This window comes from Limulus polyphemus, unplaced genomic scaffold (assembly GCF_000517525.1).
Source record: "Limulus polyphemus unplaced genomic scaffold, Limulus_polyphemus-2.1.2 Scaffold129, whole genome shotgun sequence".
NCBI lineage: Eukaryota > Metazoa > Arthropoda > Merostomata > Xiphosura > Limulidae > Limulus > Limulus polyphemus.
In genome coordinates, this window is record NW_013665739.1 from 518,599 (window position 1) to 542,147 (window position 23,549).

At 31.2% G+C, this 23,549-nt stretch overlaps 1 protein-coding gene across 4 annotated transcripts in view; it reads right to left on the bottom strand.

The window, feature by feature from the left end:
- Positions 1–629: 629 nt before the first annotated feature.
- The window catches only part of LOC106473372 (brother of CDO-like), a 114,938-nt gene continuing 92,018 nt past the window's right edge, over positions 630–23,549 (bottom strand). For all 4 annotated transcript variants that reach the window (XM_022402831.1, XM_022402839.1, XM_022402846.1 and 1 more), the window contains exons 12-17: positions 20,440–20,611; positions 12,561–12,783; positions 11,892–12,093; positions 6,809–6,951; positions 3,930–3,995; positions 630–3,349 (exon numbers count right to left, since the gene is read on the bottom strand). In XM_022402831.1, the coding sequence (XP_022258539.1) occupies positions 12,702–12,783; positions 20,440–20,611 (254 nt within the window). In that variant the 3' untranslated portion in view covers positions 630–3,349; positions 3,930–3,995; positions 6,809–6,951; positions 11,892–12,093; positions 12,561–12,701. The remainder of the gene's footprint in view (positions 3,350–3,929; positions 3,996–6,808; positions 6,952–11,891; positions 12,094–12,560; positions 12,784–20,439; positions 20,612–23,549) is intronic.

The following is a 23,549-nucleotide window of genomic DNA, read 5'->3' on the forward strand; positions in this document are numbered from 1 at the left end:
ATTTGATTGAATGTCATTTATGTGTGCTTGGTTATCTAACTTATCTATGTGACCACAGTACTGTTAATATTGTTATGTATTATGTATTAATAGGTACAACAGAGATGTTGCTGTGCATTCAATTTAAAGAAACACATTATGTGTTAATACGTACTTGCTCAAACATGCACTAAAATTTTCTTTATAGGTTATAGCCCTCACAATAAGAAATCCGAAAATCTTATTTTAAACGAAAAAAACACCAGTAAACGTTTACCACACAAAATTTAAAATTTTTAGTAATGTCAAATTTTTTTACAACTCTTCAAGCCATTGCTACCCGAAAAAATTCGAAGTTTCTATTTTCCCTAGAGTTTAAATGTATACTACAAATGCTAAAACGTATTACAGAATTGACAGTAACAATTAGCTAAAACTTACATCTATAATTAGTTTGAAGAAGCTGTTATTTCGCCTGTAAATATGTAACTGTGGGATGTGTTTCATTGCACAGTCGATGAGAAGGGTTTATCCAATATATATATATATATCCAATATATTTATCGTGTTTTCATTTTTCAGAAAGGAAATTATGCTTAAATATTATTTAAAACTTCTTTAACATAAAATCACAGAAAACGTACAATTCAAAAATTTCAGAACTATTTATTGAATGGCACTATGCTTTCACGTTTCTTCTTACATAGGTAGCGTTAATCAGATTCCAATTTGCCTTTGTGATAGCTTTTATATATCCTGTATATTATTAGTGTTATAACTAAAATCCACTAAATTAAAAACAGTTGCTTACTTAATTAAGTTTCTAAATCAAATGTGGCTAGTAAAATGACTCAGATACAATGATATCACACACATATCAATGGTTCTTAAACAACAAGCATAACAGCAACCATATAACATAGGTTGAAAAATGTCCTTCGAACAGCAACGTACCGAGTTATCACTACTTTTTTTAAATATATTCAAACAAAAGTATGCAATTACAAGGTTGAAAGCTCAAAAACATATGTGTCAACCCAGAAAAGATGTTCAAATGCATATATCATTCCTGCAACAAAACAAAGCATAGTATTATATATGGCAAAGAAAACACTTTAGAGACTCCAAGAGCCGTCTTTGTTGGCTTTGAAATGAATAGAAATGTTTCCGTTATAACTCCGAAAATGTCCAGGTCTAAAGTTTGTGAAAATACGAGATATCTAAACAAATTAATAACTTAAGAAATAATATCCAAAAGACAACCTACCTTATAATTTACATTCTGATATGCTACAGAATATTGGATTGTTATCTACAGAAATTTGTATCACAACCTAATAAAAGTGTAATGTTTCTAGAGATAAAAAGTTTACACGCTAAACTGAAGAAATTAACAAATTAACCAAATTAATTACGTTTAACTTACATTCACTTTCGGTTACTTTGAGTATAAAAACTTAACAAAATTGGGGAAAGAGGCTTATTCCTCACATATACAAGAGAAGAGCAACACGAATCAAATCTGACTAGACGCCAACGAAACCTGCTTTTACCTGCCTACACTTACGATTTCAATTCTCATTTTGAGTATTCCTAATCCAAATACGATGTCATAAATATCGATCATTCACTATGAACATCGAGTAATTTAAAATTGGATTTCATTTACTGAAAACAGAATAATCTACGTTTTGAAATTATTTAACGAACCAGGGTAATTTGTTTTTAAATTAATTTAGTTTGCTACATTTTAATACGTTGTTCATTTGTTTGTATATGCTTTCAAAACAAATATTAAAAAATCCTCAAATTCCTTCCTCGCTTCCAGTTGAACACCTATCACAAAATATATTTTATAATATGGAAACGTGGCTATGCTCTAGAAAGATTTCTATACAATGCAAAAAACAAAACAAAAACTAATGAATTGTTAGACTGCGTTTCCTGAAATATTGGTTATCAACAGAAAATACACGATTTTCTGTATGCCCAAAGAATATAGTAATTAAATTTGTGACTGGTACGTTGATTCGAGAAAAATAAATATGCTTAGGAGGCTCTGTATAAACGTGTAATAGTTCTCAAAAAAGATACGAAATATGTAGCCAAAATCTAATAAGATGCAAAAACTTTAAAAGGAACGTGTAAGGTGGAATCAGGTTTTTAATTTACTCCCAACACTGGTAACATAACAGAACACGATAAACGCATTTTTAGACGGTAAAAATTAGCAAAATACTATGTCTGCAATAATATATAAATAAAATAATGCACAGATATTAACCATGATGCAAATACTTATAAGTATTAGGGAGGATTATTTTATATAATAAAAATGTAACTCCTTTTTTGATAAGAGAAGACGGTGAAATCCAAGTTGTTATTCTTTAAACACTTACAGACTTTATTCTGATATAGATGCCACGTTTGTTACAATGATTTTATCATCTCTTAGAAATACAAAAGACATTAAGTATTCATTAAAAGTTTGTAGACGGCTTAACTGACTAATGAAGAAAACTTTGCTTTAAATGTACAACGTTTGGACAAGATTAGGTCATCATCAAACGTTGTACATTTAAAGCAAAATTTTCTTCAATAATCAGTTAAGCCGTCTACTAACTTTTATTTTCTAAAAAGTGAGTTCATCGTCATCAAAATTAAGTATTAGGGTTTCCCAAATTGTGGGACGCGCCTTTTTAGGGGTCGCAAATGATCTCTTGGGGGAGGAGCGAGAGATTAGGGTAGAGTCAATAATGCAAAATTAAGCATGTTAATATATTTCCATTGATGAAAATAACAAGTAATTACTACAATACATATAACATTTATCTCGTCATTTAACTCACTATTTTACTCATTTAAAAAAGATGGGCGTGCGCAAAAAACATATTTATTAAAGGAGTGACGTGGAAGACAAAAGTTTGAAAAACGCTGCATTGTATTATAATTTTAAAACTATGGCTTGACACAAAAGTTATGACTGTTGCTAAAACTTCAGAATCCTTTCATAAATGCACTGAAGATGGAAAGCAAGTACTACAACTATCTACAGTTATGTACACAACCGTATGCTGCTCCATTCCCTTATTCGAACGAAACGTCCAAATGACTTCAATCAAAACTCAAGTGTTCTCAAAAAGCTTTGAAGTGATGAAAATAACTTCTCAATATTTAAGGATCACATATTTACCTTTTTAAAGGTATTTAAATACACAACATGTACTCATTATTAAGTTATATTAATAATACATGTCCATGCTAATGTTTCTGGTTGGCTACTTAGAAGACTTAGAACTGACTGGGACATTAGTAATTATCTCTCCATACCACAACCAACTAGACTTTTCTACCATTCTTCTTGACACACCTAATACAAAATAAAATTCAAACAATTAGTGAAACCTTTGGTACGGCTAACATAATAGAATTGTCAGAAAATACTTCCATTCTTGTTAACACACCTAATACAAAATAAAGTTAAAACAATTAGTGAAACCTTTGGTACGGCTAACATAATAGAATTGTCAGAAAATACTTCCATTCTTGTTAACACACCTAATACAAAATAAAGTTAAAACAATTAGTGAAAACTTGGGTACTGGCTAACATAATAGAATTGTCAGAAAATACTTTGGTTGAATAGATTCAGAAACAACAGAAGAACTGAAAGAGACATAATAAGTTACAGGTATTCAAAAAATTAATAACAATTCAAATGTATGCCAGAGAAATTAAATTATGTATCGCCAAAGTTTTCTTCTGAATCCATAAGCACTGTTCAGAAATTCGTAAACTCATCTTCATTTTTATTCAATACATACACTGTAAATTATGTACTATCCTACTGAGTAGAAAACGCATATTTACGTATTTCTGTAAGTTAGTTTGCAAATATTTTATTTTCAAGATAAGTCCAAATATTACCATATGTTGTTAAACTATATTACCATATGTTGTTAAACTGCTGTCTTCTCCAAGGATTTCTGTTCGTGAAGAAGCTTTTCTGCGGTAATCTGTTAGTAATAGGAAAATTATATCCATTTTTGTTTTCAATTATATACACACAAAACAGTTAGCTACAGATTTACACTTTAGAATAATTTGTCTCTTTCTAAGTAACAAATGTAACACAATTGTTCAAATAAAACTAAATCCTCATATCTTTTTATTACATAACAAATAATAATAACTTTATTTCAGACAATTTAAGCCGCTGACCACTAACATTCAAATAGATTAAGTTTAAAACCGACATTTCTTTAATGTTATATAAAAACCTTTACGAGTCATCTTTGCTTCATTCTCAATATTTTTACGTTTTGAGTTTCAATAATGAATTATGCTTATCATGACTAGTTTTGATATAGGAATATATATATATATATTATTTAATTCATTAAGTTGTTAATAAACAAGGATAACATGATACACATCTCCAAAAACTTTTACTTCATTGTTTAAGAAATAATTACAATATCTTTGTGCTGCATCTATATTTTAATAACGGCTTATTTCTGATTCAAAGTTATGATTTCAGTTACGTAATTTTGCCAATGCTGACGTTTAATCTACTAAATTGTGTGAACAAATACCTTTATGGTTGTAAAAATGATTGAAGATTATAATATGTATCAAATTTATTACAATCATCTAAATCTGAATACCAGTTTTGGATCTAAATATCGTGAAGCCTTTGATAAATTATTTTGTAAAAAGTTTTTCACTTCCAATCTGTTGTGCTTTCTGTGAAAAGATAAAGCCTTATTTTACTTGCCTATGTTACTCTTCCTTTTTCGTTTAAGCATTTAATCATATCATAATACGCTTTAGTGAACCTACTACTTTCCATCTTTATAAGCTTAAGCCAATACTTTATGCATCTTACTTTATACTTAATAGGTATCTGATAGTAATATTACATAAAGTAAACAAAAACTTTGTTTGTTGTTTTTGAAGTTAAGCACAAAGCTACACAATGGGCTATCTGTGCTCTGCCCACCACGGGTATCGAAACCCGGTTTCTAGCATTGTAAGTCTCTAGACATACCGCTGTGCCACTGGGGGGCAAATAAAACCTATCATGCTTACTTCTTCTCTTCAAAAGATGCAGCTTACGTTTCTATTGCGTATTTTAAATATTTAAATTTTTTGTAATAGTTTGTAATTTTATAGCTTGAACGTCTATGTCACTAATTATGGATTGCTATTCTGATTCTAAGAACTTATGAGTGAAAGCAAAGAAGAACGTGTTATAATAATCTACAACATTACATGTAGCATATCTAGTGCAGACTGTGTTATGACAAACATAATAGTAGTCTAAACTATTTATACTCTCAGCTTACATGAATAATGACTGTTATGGTGTGAACTAGATTAAGTAACTGAATTGTAATTAATATCAATTTTATTTCAGTCATTTAGAAATAAGATTTGATTTTTTTAGGTTAAGAATTAATAACCCAATATTATGCATATATTTCATTATTAACACCGATTACTATGTTTATTATTTTATTTGAATTAACTTCATTGTCCTTCAGAAGAACTATCGAACCAACAAGTTATGTAACAATTATACAAACATTGATGCATTAACAGAGTGAATAATTTGTGACAACTAAGACATAACTTTGAGTATTAGGAGTTTGGTCAGGTGATAAAAGTGTTTGTTTACAAAGGTGAGAAGCAAAGTTTCAATCCCTACATTTTTATTAGCATTGTTAAAGTTTTTTTTTTGGCATATCTTGTTTATTTCAAACTTTCAACGCATATTTCAACAAATAACTATTAGCGCATAACCGTCCTTAACTTAGAACTGATAGACCGCAGCAAATAAAGCTATTGAACAGCACCCACCGTCATCTGTTGGGCTACTCTTGTCTAATCGAATAGTGGAATATGACTATAACTCTTATAGCGCAAATACGGTTCCAAAGAGAGGTTTTTAATAAAGCACCATAAACCATTAACCCTCGTATTTACATGCCAAGCACCCTAACCACTAGTCTACTCCAAATCGTAAGTTTGTACATTTAAGAAACTGCTTCATATTCATAAGTATCTGTTTCGTATCTTTTTACCGTACCAAGTTTCAAAGAACTCTTTCATTCGCTATATGTCGAGCTTACAAAAAGTAAACGAAAGTAGTCTTTTAAATGCATGCTTGATACAGCCAATGCCATATTTTTATCGAAATATTTAGTCCTGTATTTTATATGAGTCCTACATCTTTGATATTAAAACCATTTAAAAAAACTTGACTTGAGCTTTACGAACAATATTTAAGAACTTCAACGTATCGCTTTTAAAGAATACATTTCTACACTTGATGGTAGAGCTTGTAAAATATCAGTTAAAAAAATACAACTTGTATATATAAGTAAATAGTGCTAATACTATAAATAACATCAAAAGTATATAGGCGATAAACATCAGCACTATATAACATTGATAAAAGTTAGCATAAAAATCAAAACCTAGGTGGTGTTATGATACTAAAAATAAAACTGTCCATTGTCATGATCCTTTAACTTATAACGGAAAGCTTTCCCCTTTGTACATACAAATATAATAATATAATCGAGATGTGTGTTATCAGTCGAACATATATATATACACTTGAACCTAAAACATGATCAAATAATAGCTATATATGCATTATAACGTAGTTTAGTAAAAGTGATAAAAGCAATAAAAATTCACAAATTTCATACCTAACAGTTCAATATACAATTCAGTATTATTATAGACACCTTTGTATACAATTCAGTATTATTATACACACCTTTGTAAAGTAGACAACTAATTATTTCTACACACTCACATGCTCATCTGGATTTTCTTCTATATCGGAAAGTGGATTCAGGGTTATATTGACTACGTTCTGTTCACTGTTGCTTTTGTTTCTCGCTGAATTATGACCGTTTGAGTTGTATTTACTTGAAACGTTGCTGTCAGAAGAATGCCCTAAAACCAGAAACCGTATTTCATTATTACCAAAATAATTAGCTCAGATGTTGACATCTGCAACTATATATGAAACACTGTACAATAGAAATAAAGAATTACGAAAACATTCTTAGGATTTTGAGTATTTTCTCGGCGTATTTTCAGAGTATAAAACGAAACCAGCATCCTATGCAAATAAAGTATAACCGATTTACTTGAAATATTTTTTTGTTTAGCCTAATAAATTTTCATAATGTAATGAGTTTATTACACATTCGCTGGTTTGAAAAGTGTAAGTGTACAAAATATCAGTGATCACTTGTATGATACCTTTATAATGACATCAAGTTTTTTTCTCAGATTCAAGTGAGGTTCAAAATAATCTTTCTTGAATTATAATATTTTTCTAGATACTGCGTTTAATATCTGAAATCAAGAATATTAATCTATGCACACATAGATATATGTATATAGTTCACAAAGTAACTTCCATATATCTCTGTGCAAAGAATGGTTTTATACTTCCTTTAAACTTGTAAGATTATTTCGAGTTACACGCTCTTTAAAGAACTGGCTTTGTAAGGCTCATTACTCTTCAACTCAAATTATTTTCACCTTCTTTATAAATATATATATATTGTTGTATAGGCACTACTCCCACACTTATCTTTCCACGATGACATCGGTTTATAACTCTTACTCTTCGATCTGTGCCTTCATGTTATTTGTCTGTTAGTGTCTGAAACTAAATGTGTAAGGCTGTTTGTTGAAATCGAATTCCTTTTTCGTCCAAGACGTGAATGTTCAAATCAGTATAACTGTTATTTTACACATATCAATATACTTTATATATGCATATAAATATATTTATGACAATTACACATCAACTGTAAGACATTTTTTAACATTACTATTTATCGCGAAAACATAACACAAATTCAGAATGTATAGTGTTAATTAACGACTATCTGGCAGAAAATGAAATGGTAGCAAAATGTAGGAGACCTCTGCCGATTATTTAAACATTTTCACAAGATATAAACATTCTTATGTTACTGAATAAGAAAAGAAGATTTGACAAAAAAAATAACTTATTATAACACCACTCGATACAGATGATCTTATATTTAAGAAATATGAGTATTTGATTCAAATATAATCATTAGTGAGCTGAGTTATTTGTATCTTGCGATATTAAAGATGCTTGTAGGTGGAATAGCCCTGTCGTTATAAAAACCTTACATGCAGGTAATGTTTGTACTTTTACATCTCCTTTCTGTTTGGCACAAGTTCTTCCCATATTATATACATGATCTCACATAAAAGAATTTGGGTAGTTAAAATACAAAAAAAAGAGAAGCGATTTCTATCATTTCTAACTATTGTGTTAAAATATAGATTGAAGTAGAGATTCATCTTTCTAAGAAAATAAAAACATGTTACATAACATGTATAAAATGAAACTTAACATGCAAAAATTAATGTCATAACATGGACAAAATTACTTGTGCACCCATACTTTAATATTTTATGTACCCTTTTCTTTCTTTACAGCTTGTATTATTTTTTGTATTTTGAAACCAGTTTCTGGAATTTATCAGGAGATATTTTTACTAATTCTTAAACATATACAGCTTTGCGTTCTTCAATCAACTCTGGTTTCCATTTTGATACATCAGCCTTCAAGTAAATCCACAAAATATCCATTAGATATTTAAGTCTGGGGAATAAGATAGCCAATCTGTAACTGAAATCTTTCTGTTTTTCTTCTCAGTTCCAGAAATTTATTTGTATACTTTGCAAGTATGCTTACGTAATTATCCTGCTGGAATACAGACTTCCATCAAATAAGCCTTCTAGCACTAGGTAACAAATGAAAGTGCAAAACTTATTTTGTGTATTGCGGCATTCATTGATTCTTCTACAATATGAAGATCGCCAGTGACTGAAGAAGAAAAACAAGCCCATTTCCATCATCATGTTTACCACTGGGTATGATGAGATTTTCTTTAGATTCTTCCAAACAAATTGTTACTTTCTTGTTGAGAAAAAAAGAAAGTTATATTTTGGATTTGTCTGACCATAAAATTTGGTTGAGGAAATTATCAGTCTTCTTCAAATATTCAATGACAAACTACAATCGATTTCTTTTGCGTATTTTCATATTTGTTTTTCATCGCTTGATGATTATGTATTTATTCATTCTATAATTATGGTTAGGTGTTGGTTTTCAATCATGATAATTGTCAATAATTAGGAACGAATGGGTTTCATTATACAAAATATATTAATTGCCTAAACACTTCTGTCAAAGACAAATTAGGTTTTACATTTTTGTTTTCTTTTTATGTATGTTATGTAATAATGTGTTGTTTATTATGAAACTGAATCTATCTACTATATATTTCTATATAGAACAATTAAAAATGATAGAAATCACTTTTCTTGTAATTTTCTCTTTTTTTCAACTGCCCAAATGTTCTAGTTTGCGACAGTACATATTTATGATATAAATATCTAAAAATAGCACTATTTTTAGGAATAAACAAACATATAATTTTGCTCATCATTTTTAAACATACCTAAGAAAAGGAAAACATAAACATTTCAGATGACAGATATGATATTACAGCGTAACAGAGATTCATTTGCACTTTGTGGAAAATCATGTAAATATCTGCTGTTTTCATGATTATATGGCTATGGTTGCGTGTTAGATAATTATCTGTTTCAGATATTTGCACTGAACTAGTTTTTAAAATCCCTCCATAAATTTAATGGTAATTGAAAGTCATGAGACCTTTATTTTCGAAGAGAAATATTCATACAACAAGATTTTTAAAAGGTGGAAAGAAAAGACACATCATTTTGAAAAAAAATAAGTAATCACTATCCTCCATGGAAACAGAATAATTCTCACAGAATAGTTTAGGACTGTAACAGTTTTCGAAACCACACCACAAGCCAGTCACAAGCAATCGCTGTATTTGCAAAGTGAAAGTGCAATTGGGAAGGGCTGAACGTTGTCAGTCGTTTGTGTCTCGTTACTCAAAAACAAACAAAATCACGCTTCGACTTTTGGGGTTATAGGTGCATTATAAAGGTGCCGGTTAAGTCCCAATTAGATAAGACAAAAATAGCTCATGAGTTGGCTGTGAGCTGCTTTCCATCTAGTCAATTAGCTCAAATTAGGGATGGCTATTGCAGTTATCCGTTGAGTAGCTTTGCAAAAAAATCCGAAAAACAAACTAAGAAATAAATTGTTGAGAAAAAGAATCCCCTGATCCAAAAATCCAAGTTGAACGTAGATTCTGGTACCGTGAACAAGAACTTGGAGATGATAAAGGCTCCCACGTCGAACGTTAACAAGTTTCCAGCAAAACTTCTAAATTAATGGTTTAATAAATAACATTTAAAGTAATACCATTCAAACATATACCTATCAAGTTCTTTCATGCAGTTTAAATATACTTCTGAGTCATTATTATGAATACAACTACGTTTGGAAATCGTAGATCTAAAATATTAATTGATTAATAGAAAGCTCAACAGGTTGTTTGGGACAATACTGTTATGGCAGCGTGCCAAAGAACTTGATCTCGGAGAAATACAACTGAGGAGCTCTTACAAAGCAAAAGGGCATGATGAAAGGTCCTGGTTAGTGGATAAGTATTAGGACGTCAAGAAATTAATATCGCTTTTTTTTTTTAGATTAGAAAACACATTTGCATACGTTTACCCATTAAGATGGTGTTGCAGTAAACGAAAAAGATGGTAATCTGATGGTGCCATATCTAGAGGATATGGTGGGTGGGGGAGAACTTCCCAACCCAACTCCATAATCTTGTGTTGCGTCAAACGTGCCGCATGTAGACGTGCATTGTCGTAGAGAAGAACAACACCTTTCCGATTGACGAGTGAAGGGTGTTTCTGATGAAGGGCTTGATTTAAACGTTCCAGTTGTTGACTATAGGTCTCTGCATTAACAGTTCGCTGTGGATTGAGGAGTTAAAAATGAATTTCTCTTTTGATGTCCCACCAAATGCAAAGTATCACTTTCTGTGTATTGAGTCCAGGTTTTGGGGTCGGAAGTGGTTTTTGTCTAGGACTGAGCCATTGTTTTTGGCGTTTAATATTCGCATAGAGAATCCATTTTTCATCCCCGATAACAATTCTGTCCAAAAATGGTTCATGTGCATTATGCGTCAGAAGAGACGAAGCAACATTTACATGTTGGAAACGATGATCATTGGAGAGTTCGTGAGACACCCAAACACCTTCTTTATGGAGTTTTCCCATATTCCTTAGATGTTTACGTATTGTTTCATGAGAGACATGCAATTTCAGGGTCATTTCATTAGGGTGTTGCCTTGGGTTAGACTCAACAAGCATCTTTAGAGCATCAATATCAATTGCAACATGTCGGCCCCTACCATCACAGTTTTTAAGTCTAAAGTCACTTAAAGCAAATTTGCTGAACCATCGCTGACACTTACAAACATTTCCATAAACAATTTTATATTCTTTGTGCCTACAGAGACGTTGTTTCTCTTCTTGTATTCGAACAGCATTACATGCCTAATGTGTGTCTCGTCGTGTGCCATCACTATAAGGGATGATTAGAGTATATTAAACTTTACACATTATATAGGCTACACTAACGTGACGTTTAGGCGGTTCGTTTAACTATTATATGTGATGTACATTTTTAGGGGGTGGTTAATGAAGTGTTCCAAAACGCGACATTAATTTCTTGACGACCTAATAAGATCTTCAGTTCTACTATGTTGAACTTAATTATCTTTTCGAAAAAGTCTAATTGATCTTTTGTATATTTAGGGTTAACGATCTTTTTGTATCTGTGTGCAAACAAAGGTACTTTTGTAAAAAGAAATTTGAAAAAGAAGAGCATAATTTAGTGTACAGTTCTGTATATAAGAGAAAATTAATCATTTTACCACTCTTTCTCCTCTTCTTTATTATCCAGACAGTTAAGAAGACCACAATGAGTAATAGCAGAGCCCCAAATACACCACCAACTACTAAATTTGTTGATTGATTAGTTTTTGCAGTTTTATTGTCTTTGGTGGTTAACGATCCATAAGTATTTTCTGCATCTTTTAATTCTTCTTCACTTTCGAAAGGATTTTCATGGATTTTCTGAAGTAACGAGAAACAAATACCTCACATTAGATAATGTTTACAACCATTGCATAGTCACAACATTGTTAAACAAGCAGTAAAATAAACTGAACCGAATTCTTGAATATCATTTAATATGTCTCAGATAAAGTAATTCATTGTTGTTTTTTCTTACAAATAGTTTTCAAGATAAACAATTTGCACATTTGCTGTCACAAAGCGGTTCATATTTTATTTTTATTATTAATTACACATTACCACAGAGCACTGATTAGATATTAACTCAAAGGACAGTGAGGCCATTTTTGTCAGTAGTATAATTGAATATAAAAAGTAAAGAAAATCATAAGGTTAATTCCGCTATTATAATTAAGCATTAATGAAGAAAAACGAAAACTTAAGCTGTAACGGTTTTTAACATCGTAACTTACAAATAGGAATACCATTTGGTCAACACTAATATCTACAAATAGATTCATACAAACCAATTGTTCGACTGGTAAGGATATTAGAAAATTCGGATGCTCCTGCCATGTTGAAGCTCTGCATTTTGAAGTCATATGATGTGGCTGCTGTGAGGTGAGTGATGTTACAAGATCGTTTTTCAGCTCCCAGAACGGTGACTTTCACATAGTCTCCGGCATTGAGGGTAGATCGGTAGTGGACAAAGAATCCTTCAAGGGGAACAGAAGGATCCGTTTCCGCAAGCTATGAAAGAGAAAAATACTAGATAAGCATATGATAAACTTGAGCTTATCTACTTTAACTTTGTTTTCTTCAAAATACATAAAACTTGCTGCAATATTCATTCCTAAGAACGGTTTGTTTGTAATTAAGCACAAAGCTACACAATGGGCTATCTGTGCTCTGCCCACCACGGGTATCGAAACCCGGATTCTAGCGTTGTAAGTCCGCAGACATACCGCTGTGCCACTGGGAGGCTCCTAAGAACTGAAAACCAGACTTTGTATTTTATAAATCTAGTCGTTCAATTATGACAGTGCATATGCTATTAAACTTAATCAAAAGGCTGAATACATTATATTAAAACGATTTTGAATATGCAAATCAAGAAGTCACGTAACAGCCACAACCGATATCAAATTACAATGGAATGATATGTATTAGAACTAATTTTGACACTGTATGATGTTATATAAGTAGTGTGATACCACTAAAAAGTTATCAATTTTGTGAAGAGTATGTAGCAGCCCTTTAAGACAGAAAATTTTCATACACTTGTATAACAAATTTGCGTTCAGATAGTGGAGCAAGAATGTACAAGACGTGGCTATTTTTTTATTTAATCATACTGAAAACAAAAACAAAAAAATAGAAAAGTAAAATTGAATCAACATGTTGCAGCATGATCATCCAGAAATAGATCTGTAACAATCGTACCCAATCCATCGTAAACAAAGTGTGCCGTCTCGTCACAGGTGAGAATCCAGGAACACAGAGATAAAAGCTGTCAACATGTTCCATGCAACAGTACACAACATAATCAAAAATACTCTCTATTCGGAAAAGCAAAACAACCTACGTGCACACAAGTTGCTTCCACGACATATCTGTTCAATTGTCCTGAACTTCAAGCAGTTGGATAATGGAAGGGCTATTCATGCTATTCAATATGAAGATATGCTGGCCAAGTAACTGGATGAAGCGCTTATTGACTTCTGTGTTATCTAATGAAACGGGCGCTGGATTATGATAAATGTATTATGAAAAGCATGAAAGAAGGAGTAGTGTAGTTTGGACATGACAGCCTTACGATGGAGCATTTTGCAATGTAAACAGCTGCATGGCTATCAAGATACTCGGTCAAGATATTAAGCATGACCAGGCGTGAAAACATGGACTGTAACAACGTGGAGATGGTTTTAAATCGTAGCAATATGACCTATCCAATATTTGTATACCGGTACTCATCTAGCAACAAATAACAGTAGAAAGAGTAATTATTTGGTAACGGAGTTTATAACTAAAAGTAGATTACGTACGACAAACATGCACATGCGTGGGGCCCAGACATATCATAAGATGCCAGCATAACGAATGAGGTTCCTTGAATGAATTGGAAGTACATTTAAGGTTCCTTAAAAGGTGCTAAAATTCCTTAAAACTACTATATCTAAATTTTTCCATTGAAATATGATACATTTTAATTTAGGACGACGTAACATATCAAAGTAAAAAAAATCAATGTACAAAAACAAGTTTTTAATGCTAAGCTAACTTAGTTTTGTAAGGTAGTGCGGTTACATCGTTACTTTAATTATTACACATTATTAAGTTTATGGTTATTCCAAAATTTTAAATATTTCATGCATAAATTACATAAATCGAGATTAGGACTGTCTACACAAATCAAGCGCACACTTGCAATAAAGAAAATTATTCTGTATTTTACATTAACTTGAAGATAGATTGTCATTGGTTGTTAACAATTGTATCAGTCATTAGTCACTTATGTTCGTCGTGATTTGCCTTGAGAATGGTTTTGGCACAGAAGATATTATAAACTGTATTAATGCTTATTGAAAACAGCCAATCATAACCAATTTTCCAAGTGTCGCTAAAAAGTTCATGAATCACATGATTTTAATATGTTACAATTTACAAGTAAATTTTCTTTATTAAGTGTTTATAGTTTACACCTCAATATCCTCGAAAATTCCTTAGAATAAGGAAATTTCCTTGAAAGTGGGGAAGGAAGCAGTGACGCTAATCGCCAGATTACCGCTGACTCAGACAGCAGACTGTTGCATGTGAAGCTAGCTACTAGACAAGCCTGAAATAATTCGTCACTCAATGATTTATCTTTCTTTAACCCTTTTGCGTCCGGCCACATCGGGTATAACCTGGAGAAAATGTGCGACATAATTTGTTTAAACATTATTTTTGATTTTTTTTTCAATAAGTTCCTTTCAAAAATAAAATTAAAATAGAAACGTTGAGATTTAAAATTTTCTTCTGATGTAAGTTTTATTAACATTTGGTTTATATGAAGTAAACAAAAATATGGAAATTTAACACTAATTGTCGATTGTTTAAGTTTCTTCTTGAATGTTATGTTCGTGGTTGAGGGGCCCATAATATTTGCTGTGCGTGGGGTCCAAGGTACAATAAATCTGGCTCTGGTCCTAACCAACACCTACAACAGAAACAACTTTTCTGAATAGTAACTAGATGGCCAGCTCTTTAACAACCAGAAAAAGAAATCAAGAGAACATATACTTTTATAGCCAATTAGAAATTGATGCCTTTAAAAGGTAGAACAAATAGTATTTAGGTTTAAGAAGAATATTTAGCAGGTAACCTTCAACTCCTCAATCAAAGAAGAGTATAAAAGGATTATAAATGGGATTATTTATGAAATCTAAGAGATTGGTGTGTAGGTAAACTAGATCAATAGTAGTAGATAAGAGTATATTGGTTTATGAAAGTGGTAGATAGGCGACAACGTAAACTATGCTTAGAAGAGAAAGTCACAGGTAGAATGGAACAATGACTGTAATAAAACTATGAGGATATTAGTAAGTAGCTAACCACCAAAAGAACACTAATAGTAGGTAAAAGTGAGAAGTATTATGTAGAATTACTGATGGCTGATATACTAATTAGAACACTCAAAAATCATTCAAACCAACTTTCTGTAACTTTTTTATCTGTAAGACAAAGCTTTATGGAAAGTACCTTGTTCGGATTATCTATATATATATTTTGCATGGAAAGTTTGTTTTATTTTCATTGTGGTTTATAATTTCTATACGTGTATATATGATATACATGGTGTCTTATTCGGACTTTTGTATTCTATAGAAAATGTCGATGTGTGATATGTTTCACACTGCAAGTATAATAACAATACTTGTCAGCTAATGTACAAATAATGTTGCTTTTTATATATAATATTTTGTATAATGTAAATGTAATACTTAATTGTTCTGAACGTGGCAGACAGTTGTAAGAACATTAAGGACAGTTTTCGGAATCTTTCTTCTTTCTAAAGGTAATGAGCATGATACTCAATGACTTTGGTCACGAAATACCATTTGAGCTATAATGATCAGACACTTAGGAGAATCAGGATCAATCATGTGATTCACATGAAAGCACGAATCTTACCACATGCTGTGGTTTGAGAGAATTCTAAGTTGTAAAACTAGCTAAAATTAATGATGCACAATATCTGTAGATATATTTCTGGTTATCTTAGTTTTGGCCAAATAAACTGTGAAAACATAAAAAATACTGTAGCTTACGAATGCACAATTTATTGTGTATCATATTACTTTATCATGACGCAATCACTAAAACTTTCAACAATAAAGAACAATAGATTAAGTATTGTGTTTCATATAAGATGTAGGTGAGGATGGCACGTTAGAAAAATATAACTATTGTTCGTATTTTTATGAGAGGTTTAGTTGGTCTCAAAGAAAGAAACTATATTTAGATTGGAAAGTCAGAAAACATTAAAGTTGTTTTATAATGTATTTTTAATCTATGTTTTTGTATTAAACCTGACTAAACATAATGCCAACCCTTAAGCAAGACTCACTACATATAACGACAATAAACACAAATAGCGTTTTATGACACGTTTATCATAATTCAAAGTAATAACAGTTTTTTAGTATAAAAATGTTGCATCCTTTACAATAGTTTACAATGACAAGCTGCTCTTTCCAGGTCTATAAGATCGGCGCATTTCCACTTATTTTGAACTCACATATTTTAAACATCATAAATGATGCTTTTTACTAGCTGCTCGCCAATCACTCAAAGAAGATATCACAGAATAATATATATTGAAGTCAACTCCGAGTTGGAGCCTGAACACAAATCTGTAATTAAGATATACAACTACACATGTTTAAACGAAACAAAATTTAACAACCAAATTTCAATATATTTTGATGCGTTTGAATTCATGGCTTGATATATTCGTGACATGTACCAAGACATCATATGTTTTGGTAAAATATAAGAGATAAAAACCCTTGGTAATTTAAGATTAAACATCCATAAACAAATATTATCAAGGTATTTAGTGTCTAACCAAAACAAAAAACTACGGTTTGTTACTTTTATCTGTATAAAATCAAAAGAAGGTGGATGTGTACGAAATTCAATTTATATTTTAATTAATATTAAGCATGTGTGTGTATTTGCTGTTATTTTTAGCTATAACAGAAAATTTAAACTACAAAAACAGTAAAGATCATCAGTTGAGCAAACAATAAATAAATTCTTCTAGTAAGGGTTTAGTCATCTAAAATCACATAAATCACCAAACATCGTCGGATATTCCTTTAAATGGTAATTCTAACAGTAAATAGTAAGATATATAACACAACATTAACCAGAAGATATTCGGAAATAAGGAGGGGCACTGAAGTTTAACATAAGTAAAGCCATTAAATAAAGCATAAATCAACAGAAACAACCAATCATACTGAAGTCTACCATCCAACATTTCCTTTCAATAGTAAAACATCAAACTGTTATTGGTAAGCATAAACTACATAAGGGGTTGTGTGTGCTATATCCACCACGGGTATCGAAATCAGAATTTTAGCGTTATAAGTCTTCAGATTTACTACTAAACCACGTGAAGGGGGGGGGGAATATCAAAACAATGTATGCTTTATATTTTAGAACAAAAAATGATAGTACTATCAAGAAAAACATTTAAAAAGAAATTGAACCCTATAGAAATGTTAAAATAAAATCTGTAGGAGTCCAAGCCATTTAGCCCCCCAGTGGCACGGCAGTATGTCTGCGGACTTACAACGCTAGAAACCGGGTTTCGATACCCGTGGTAGGCAAAGCACAGATAGCCTATTGTGTAGTTTTGTGTTTAACTTCAAACAAACAAACAAACAAACCCAGGCCATTTTGGTTCTTTGTATTTACATACCTACACATACCATTTGATAATCAAGCCATTTTGGTTCTTTGTATTTACATACTTACACATACCATTTTATAATCAAGCCATTTTGGTTGTTTGTATTTACATACTTACACATACCATTTTATAATCAAGCCATTTTGGTCGTTTGTATTTACATACTTACACATACCATTTGATAATCAAGCCATTTTGGTCGTTTGTATTTACATACTTACACATACCATTTGATAATCAAGCCATTTTGGTCGTTTGTATTTACATACTTACACATACCATTTGATAATCAAGCCATTTTGGTTGTTTGTATTTACATACTTACACATACCATTTGATAATCAAGACATTTTGGTTGTTTGTATTTACATACTTACACATACCATTTTATAATCATTTAATGTTACATGGAGATAAAGTAATTATAGTTTACAAAATCAAGATAAAGATTACGAATTTGCTGAGATATACTTTTAGGGATTGTACTTAAATTTGAATCAAGACGTAACAGCAAAATCTATACGTGACTTCAAGTCTCTAGAGTTTGCACTAGTGAAGAAGTACGATTTTCTTAGATTAAGCATATTCTGTGCTATGATTATCACATTTGGCAGGATGATAAAGTGTCACTTCTTTTGTTGTCAGATCACAGTTTCAAAAGTCTAAAATTTACTTTGAGTTACCAACTAATAAGTCTAAGTGAAACATTGTCTAAGTATATAATATGAACTTGAACTAGTTAAAATATTTTGTCCCTATTATTATTAAAGTATTATATCAAAATTAGCATTAAATTTCCTATTTATTAAATCTTTGTAAAGAGCCTTTATGTTAGTGGCTTAAATTCATGCTGAAACTTACAGAGCAATCTAGTAATAACAATATTGCACCCTTTAATGATAAAACCAAAGAACAATTAGATTTTGTTCGAAGAAAAAAACACATGCATAAAAAATGTAACGTAGCGTTTTAAAAATAAAACATAAATGCTGAAAACAGTCTTGAGTAAACAAAACTAAAATTGAACTAAAGTAGCTTTAAAAGTTGTGGAAAGATGGCAGCACATCATGCCCTTATCATGCGAATAAAAACAAAATTAATTGAGTTTTATATATAAAAAAAAAGACAACTGAAATGATACACGTTAAAGAGAAAGTAATATTATAAATAAAAAGAACAAACTAAAAAACAAAAGGTTGAAATTAAAAATGTTTATGCTTTTGCATCAATTTAATTATGTATTCACCAGTATATTTAAACTAAAAGAAATAACTATAATAATTATAACTATAAAATAATAGCTTTAAATAATTTACAACTATACATAGATAAAGGCACTGATATTAGATAAAAATACACCAGAGTGTTGTTACTACACCTTCAATATACATATAGTCAATCGATCCAATAAAGCTTGGTGATATTTAACATCTTTTTGATTGCAGAGTGAGAACGACCTCTGTCTTCAGAATCGTTAAAGAAAGAATCAGAATCATGCTCACTACATAATTTAGCCAAAATGACCACTCTAAATACGTAGAATCCAGAGAAGTAAAATACCACTGAAAGTCAAGAGAAATAAACAGACTGTGAGCAGTCTATGAGATAATTTGATCAAAATAGATTGAATGAATAAGTAGTGCAAATATAAAAGTACTGAACACAATTTCTTGTTTAAGCAATTGGAGGTGTTTTCATGGTGGAAAGATTTATCTGTAAACTTTCTTAAGTTGACAGAAAGATGAATATAAAACAAAGACAAACCTCACCAAAAATATCAGAACAATCAAACTCAGTTACATATATAAGAAGGAACGAGACTAGGGATGAGAAAATAGAAACTACTGACCAATCGGCATCCAGAGGAAAAGTAATGCGACCTTCAGTACAGTTTGAAGCCCCAAAGAAAATGTTAGACACCCGCGACAGTTTCAAGTGTACGTTTTATAGAAGCGAAAACTAAACAGTCTCTATTATCCAAATCACGGTTTTTAGGCATAATTTATACGACGCATTGAAATATGAGAATACTTGGGACACTTCTACAATAGTAAGCAATCCTAGAAAACTAAAGTAAGTATATGATATTGAGTGTATAGACTCAAGTCTGAGGATCTTTAGCGAAACTAACTAATGAACGCAAAGTCTTACAGAAGCAAAACCACCAAAATACACATATTTGGTGCTGCTAATGACAAATCATTTTCAAAATCATATAGTATAACATCTTACTAAACAAAAAATACTTCCACTTTCATAACTCAATCATTAACCCTATAAAAATACGAAGATACATAATTTTAAAACTTATTCATTTTCAGTAACTTCAGCATACACGTTTTTGTTACCTCGTACTGATAGCCAATACGTGTTGACAAATGCATTTCAATAAAGTTCTGTCCAATCAAAGTATCCAATACATCACATCTTTAATGTATACCTACATCCCAAAGGAGAGATATGTAGAGGCATCCTCTGCTTCAGCTTTCAATATAACCGGCGTAAGAGTAGGCTTGTCCACCTGCGGATTTTTGACCAACGTGTACAAAGATGCTGGTCCAACTTTATTGTCGTTGTTCGAATAGACTGCTGCAATCCTGAACCGATAAGCTGTTTCTGTAAGCAAAATAAAAGTTTTGTTAGAGATTTAATTCAAAGTTTATCTACTTTCGTGGCAAACGCAGTTCCAAAAAGTTGGAATTATAAACACTGGAAAATCGTAACATTTTATTTTGATGTTTGTCTCTTAGAAAAACATAAAAAAATAAAAAAATAGCTCAATTTAGATAATTCAAAAGAACGTAGCGCAGTATGTGTTTTATACGGATCGTGTCTGATGAATAACATTCACTAAGTATTTACACGTGCGTATTACTAATAGCTTATAAGTCACATATCTATAATGCAATATTAAGCGTACAAGTAATTTTACTAACTAAGATAACGTATTTTTGAATAGAGAACGTAAATATTATTGAGTAAAATAAATCACATATTTCGCTGAAGTATTGTGTATGTATGTATGTATGCTATGATTGTGCACTATAAAGAATATATGGTATTGTGTATGCATGCTATGATTGTGCAAGTGAACATTTCAGACCGATAGCTCCCGTGACTTTTCGCGTAGACGAGCACAAAAATTTTGGTCAAAATTGGGCGTTTTTTTAAAAATAACTTTCTATCAAATAAAGTTTCTGTACTTTCGGTTAGAAGTAAAGAAATATAGGAAGAAATTCAATCAAAATTGGAGATTTTACATCATATGTATTTTGTAATGAATTGCCTTGAAATTTGGTATGTGAAGTAAGGGTTCAGTAGAGCACATCCATTGAAAATATGTGACAGTTTGGATTACCACAGTCCGAGATACAGAAAGTGAAAAATTGCTAAACTAGCACTCCTGTTAACAACACACAGTGTGTCCTACAGGTTGTTTTGGCCGCAAGACACACGGTCTTAATTAGGTTTTTCACGTGAGATAGTGAAATCTAAATATATATTTTATTTTATTTTAGGCCAGTAGCACTGCGTAGAAAAGGAACGCTTCAATTATCTGTTCTTTATAATGCACAATCATAGCATACATACATACACAATACTATCTGTTCTTTATAATGCACAATCATAGCATGCATACACAATACTATCTGTTCTTTATAATGCACAATCATAGCATGCATACACAATACCATATATTCTTTATAGTGCACAATCATAGCATACATACACAATACTATATGTTCTTTATAGTGCACAATCATGGCATGCATACATACATACACAATACTATCTGTTCTTTATAAACAGCTTCTCGTAAGAATAAAGGTGACCGTTGTTAGTTTTTTGTCATTCGGCTGATTTAGAGCATCAAACTATAAGGTGAAAGCACGCGCAGGTATATAAGTATTGGTTAGGCCAAGCAAATTAGATTAGCTGTTTCTAGTTCAAGTTTTCAAAAGAATCATGCGGGTGGACGGTTATTATTCATTGCCAAGTTTGGCGGCTAAACTGGTAGCTACACTTATAGCATTGATAATAATTTTACAGCAAATATTTATTCATGAGTTAGCCAGGCCGCGTATTTTGTTCCTCTCACCATTATGTCCCAAGTTGAACAAAAAACGCGTCCTGGCTAACCGATTAAAGCTGTACAATTATTACCAACGCTATCATAATGTAGCTACCAGTTCAGACCCCAATTTTGATTTCTTTCTTTTAAGTTGCACACTCATTCCTTTTTGGCCGCACCTTTTCTTCACACCTGAGGTAGTTTTGATTAGATTTAAATATACAAGATGCATGCATTTGCTTGTACGCTAGTTTTGAAAGATAGACCCTTATTATATACTAATAGACGTTAGATAATTAATTTAAGTGTCTTATTTGTGAATATCTAAAAGTTTAAATGATAAGTAGTGAGTGAAGAACATTACACCATAAACTACAGATTAAATAAAGCACTCTTTATGTACACAAAAATATTGATTCAAAATATTACATAGTTAATAAATACAAAATAAAAGGTAACCTCCACGTATTTATTTATTTTTGAAAGCTTTCAGTTACTGTGTTGTAGTCATCGTCAGGCTAAACTATACATTGTTATTCATTCATTGACTTTTCAAGTGGCCTACTCCTATGGATTGAAGCGTTTCAGTTATAATTATTTCAAGAACTTTTTTTTTCTAAAGCTGCTTTAGCTATTAAGGTTACAATAAGCTCGGCCTAATGACGGCTGAAGGCTTGCAAAAGTTAAATAAAAACATGGAGTTTATTCGTTTATAGTGTGTTTATTAGTTCTCTGCCCACCTGATGAATTTTAAATAATATAGATTAGATAAACGCATGAAGTATTATATATATCTACTAATATATTATGAAAGTTATTAATTTCTGTTTGTGCATATTATTACGAAAGCGTATTTCGATAAAGTGTCGTGCAATTACATATTATTACCGATGGAAATAATTTTTCTTATTTCAATGAAATGTTGTACATATTATTGCTGATGGTATTTAAATGAACTATTATTTCGGTAAATATTGTTCTGACAAATATTGTTTAATATTTAAATAAATGGTTGCACAAAAAGTGTTATGATGTGAACGCCCCTTGAAAGCTGGCAAAGCATTATTACAATAAATTATACTTATCACAAAACATTACGTTAGGCCTATTATATTTTTTTAAACTATGCTTTTAATCTAGTACACTACAGATTTTCCAGATTAGAAGAGTCTGTAATAATAGCATTTCGACCTCACTATATATGTGTCATATCCATTGCCGACGATGCGTTTCGCTCAATTCAGAGCTCTTCAGGCCGGCTGGGATACAACGAACATAGTAGTGGTCGGAATACTATTTTTATAGGTCATTTGTTACAATAACAATTTTTATGGTGTGAACGCCATTTAAAAGCTGGCCAAACCATTACTGTAATCAATTATACTTGTCATAAGACGTTATGTTAGGCCTATTACAGTTTTTAACAGTACATGACGAATATAAGTAAGGATGAAATATTATTGTTATACACTCTTCTAATTC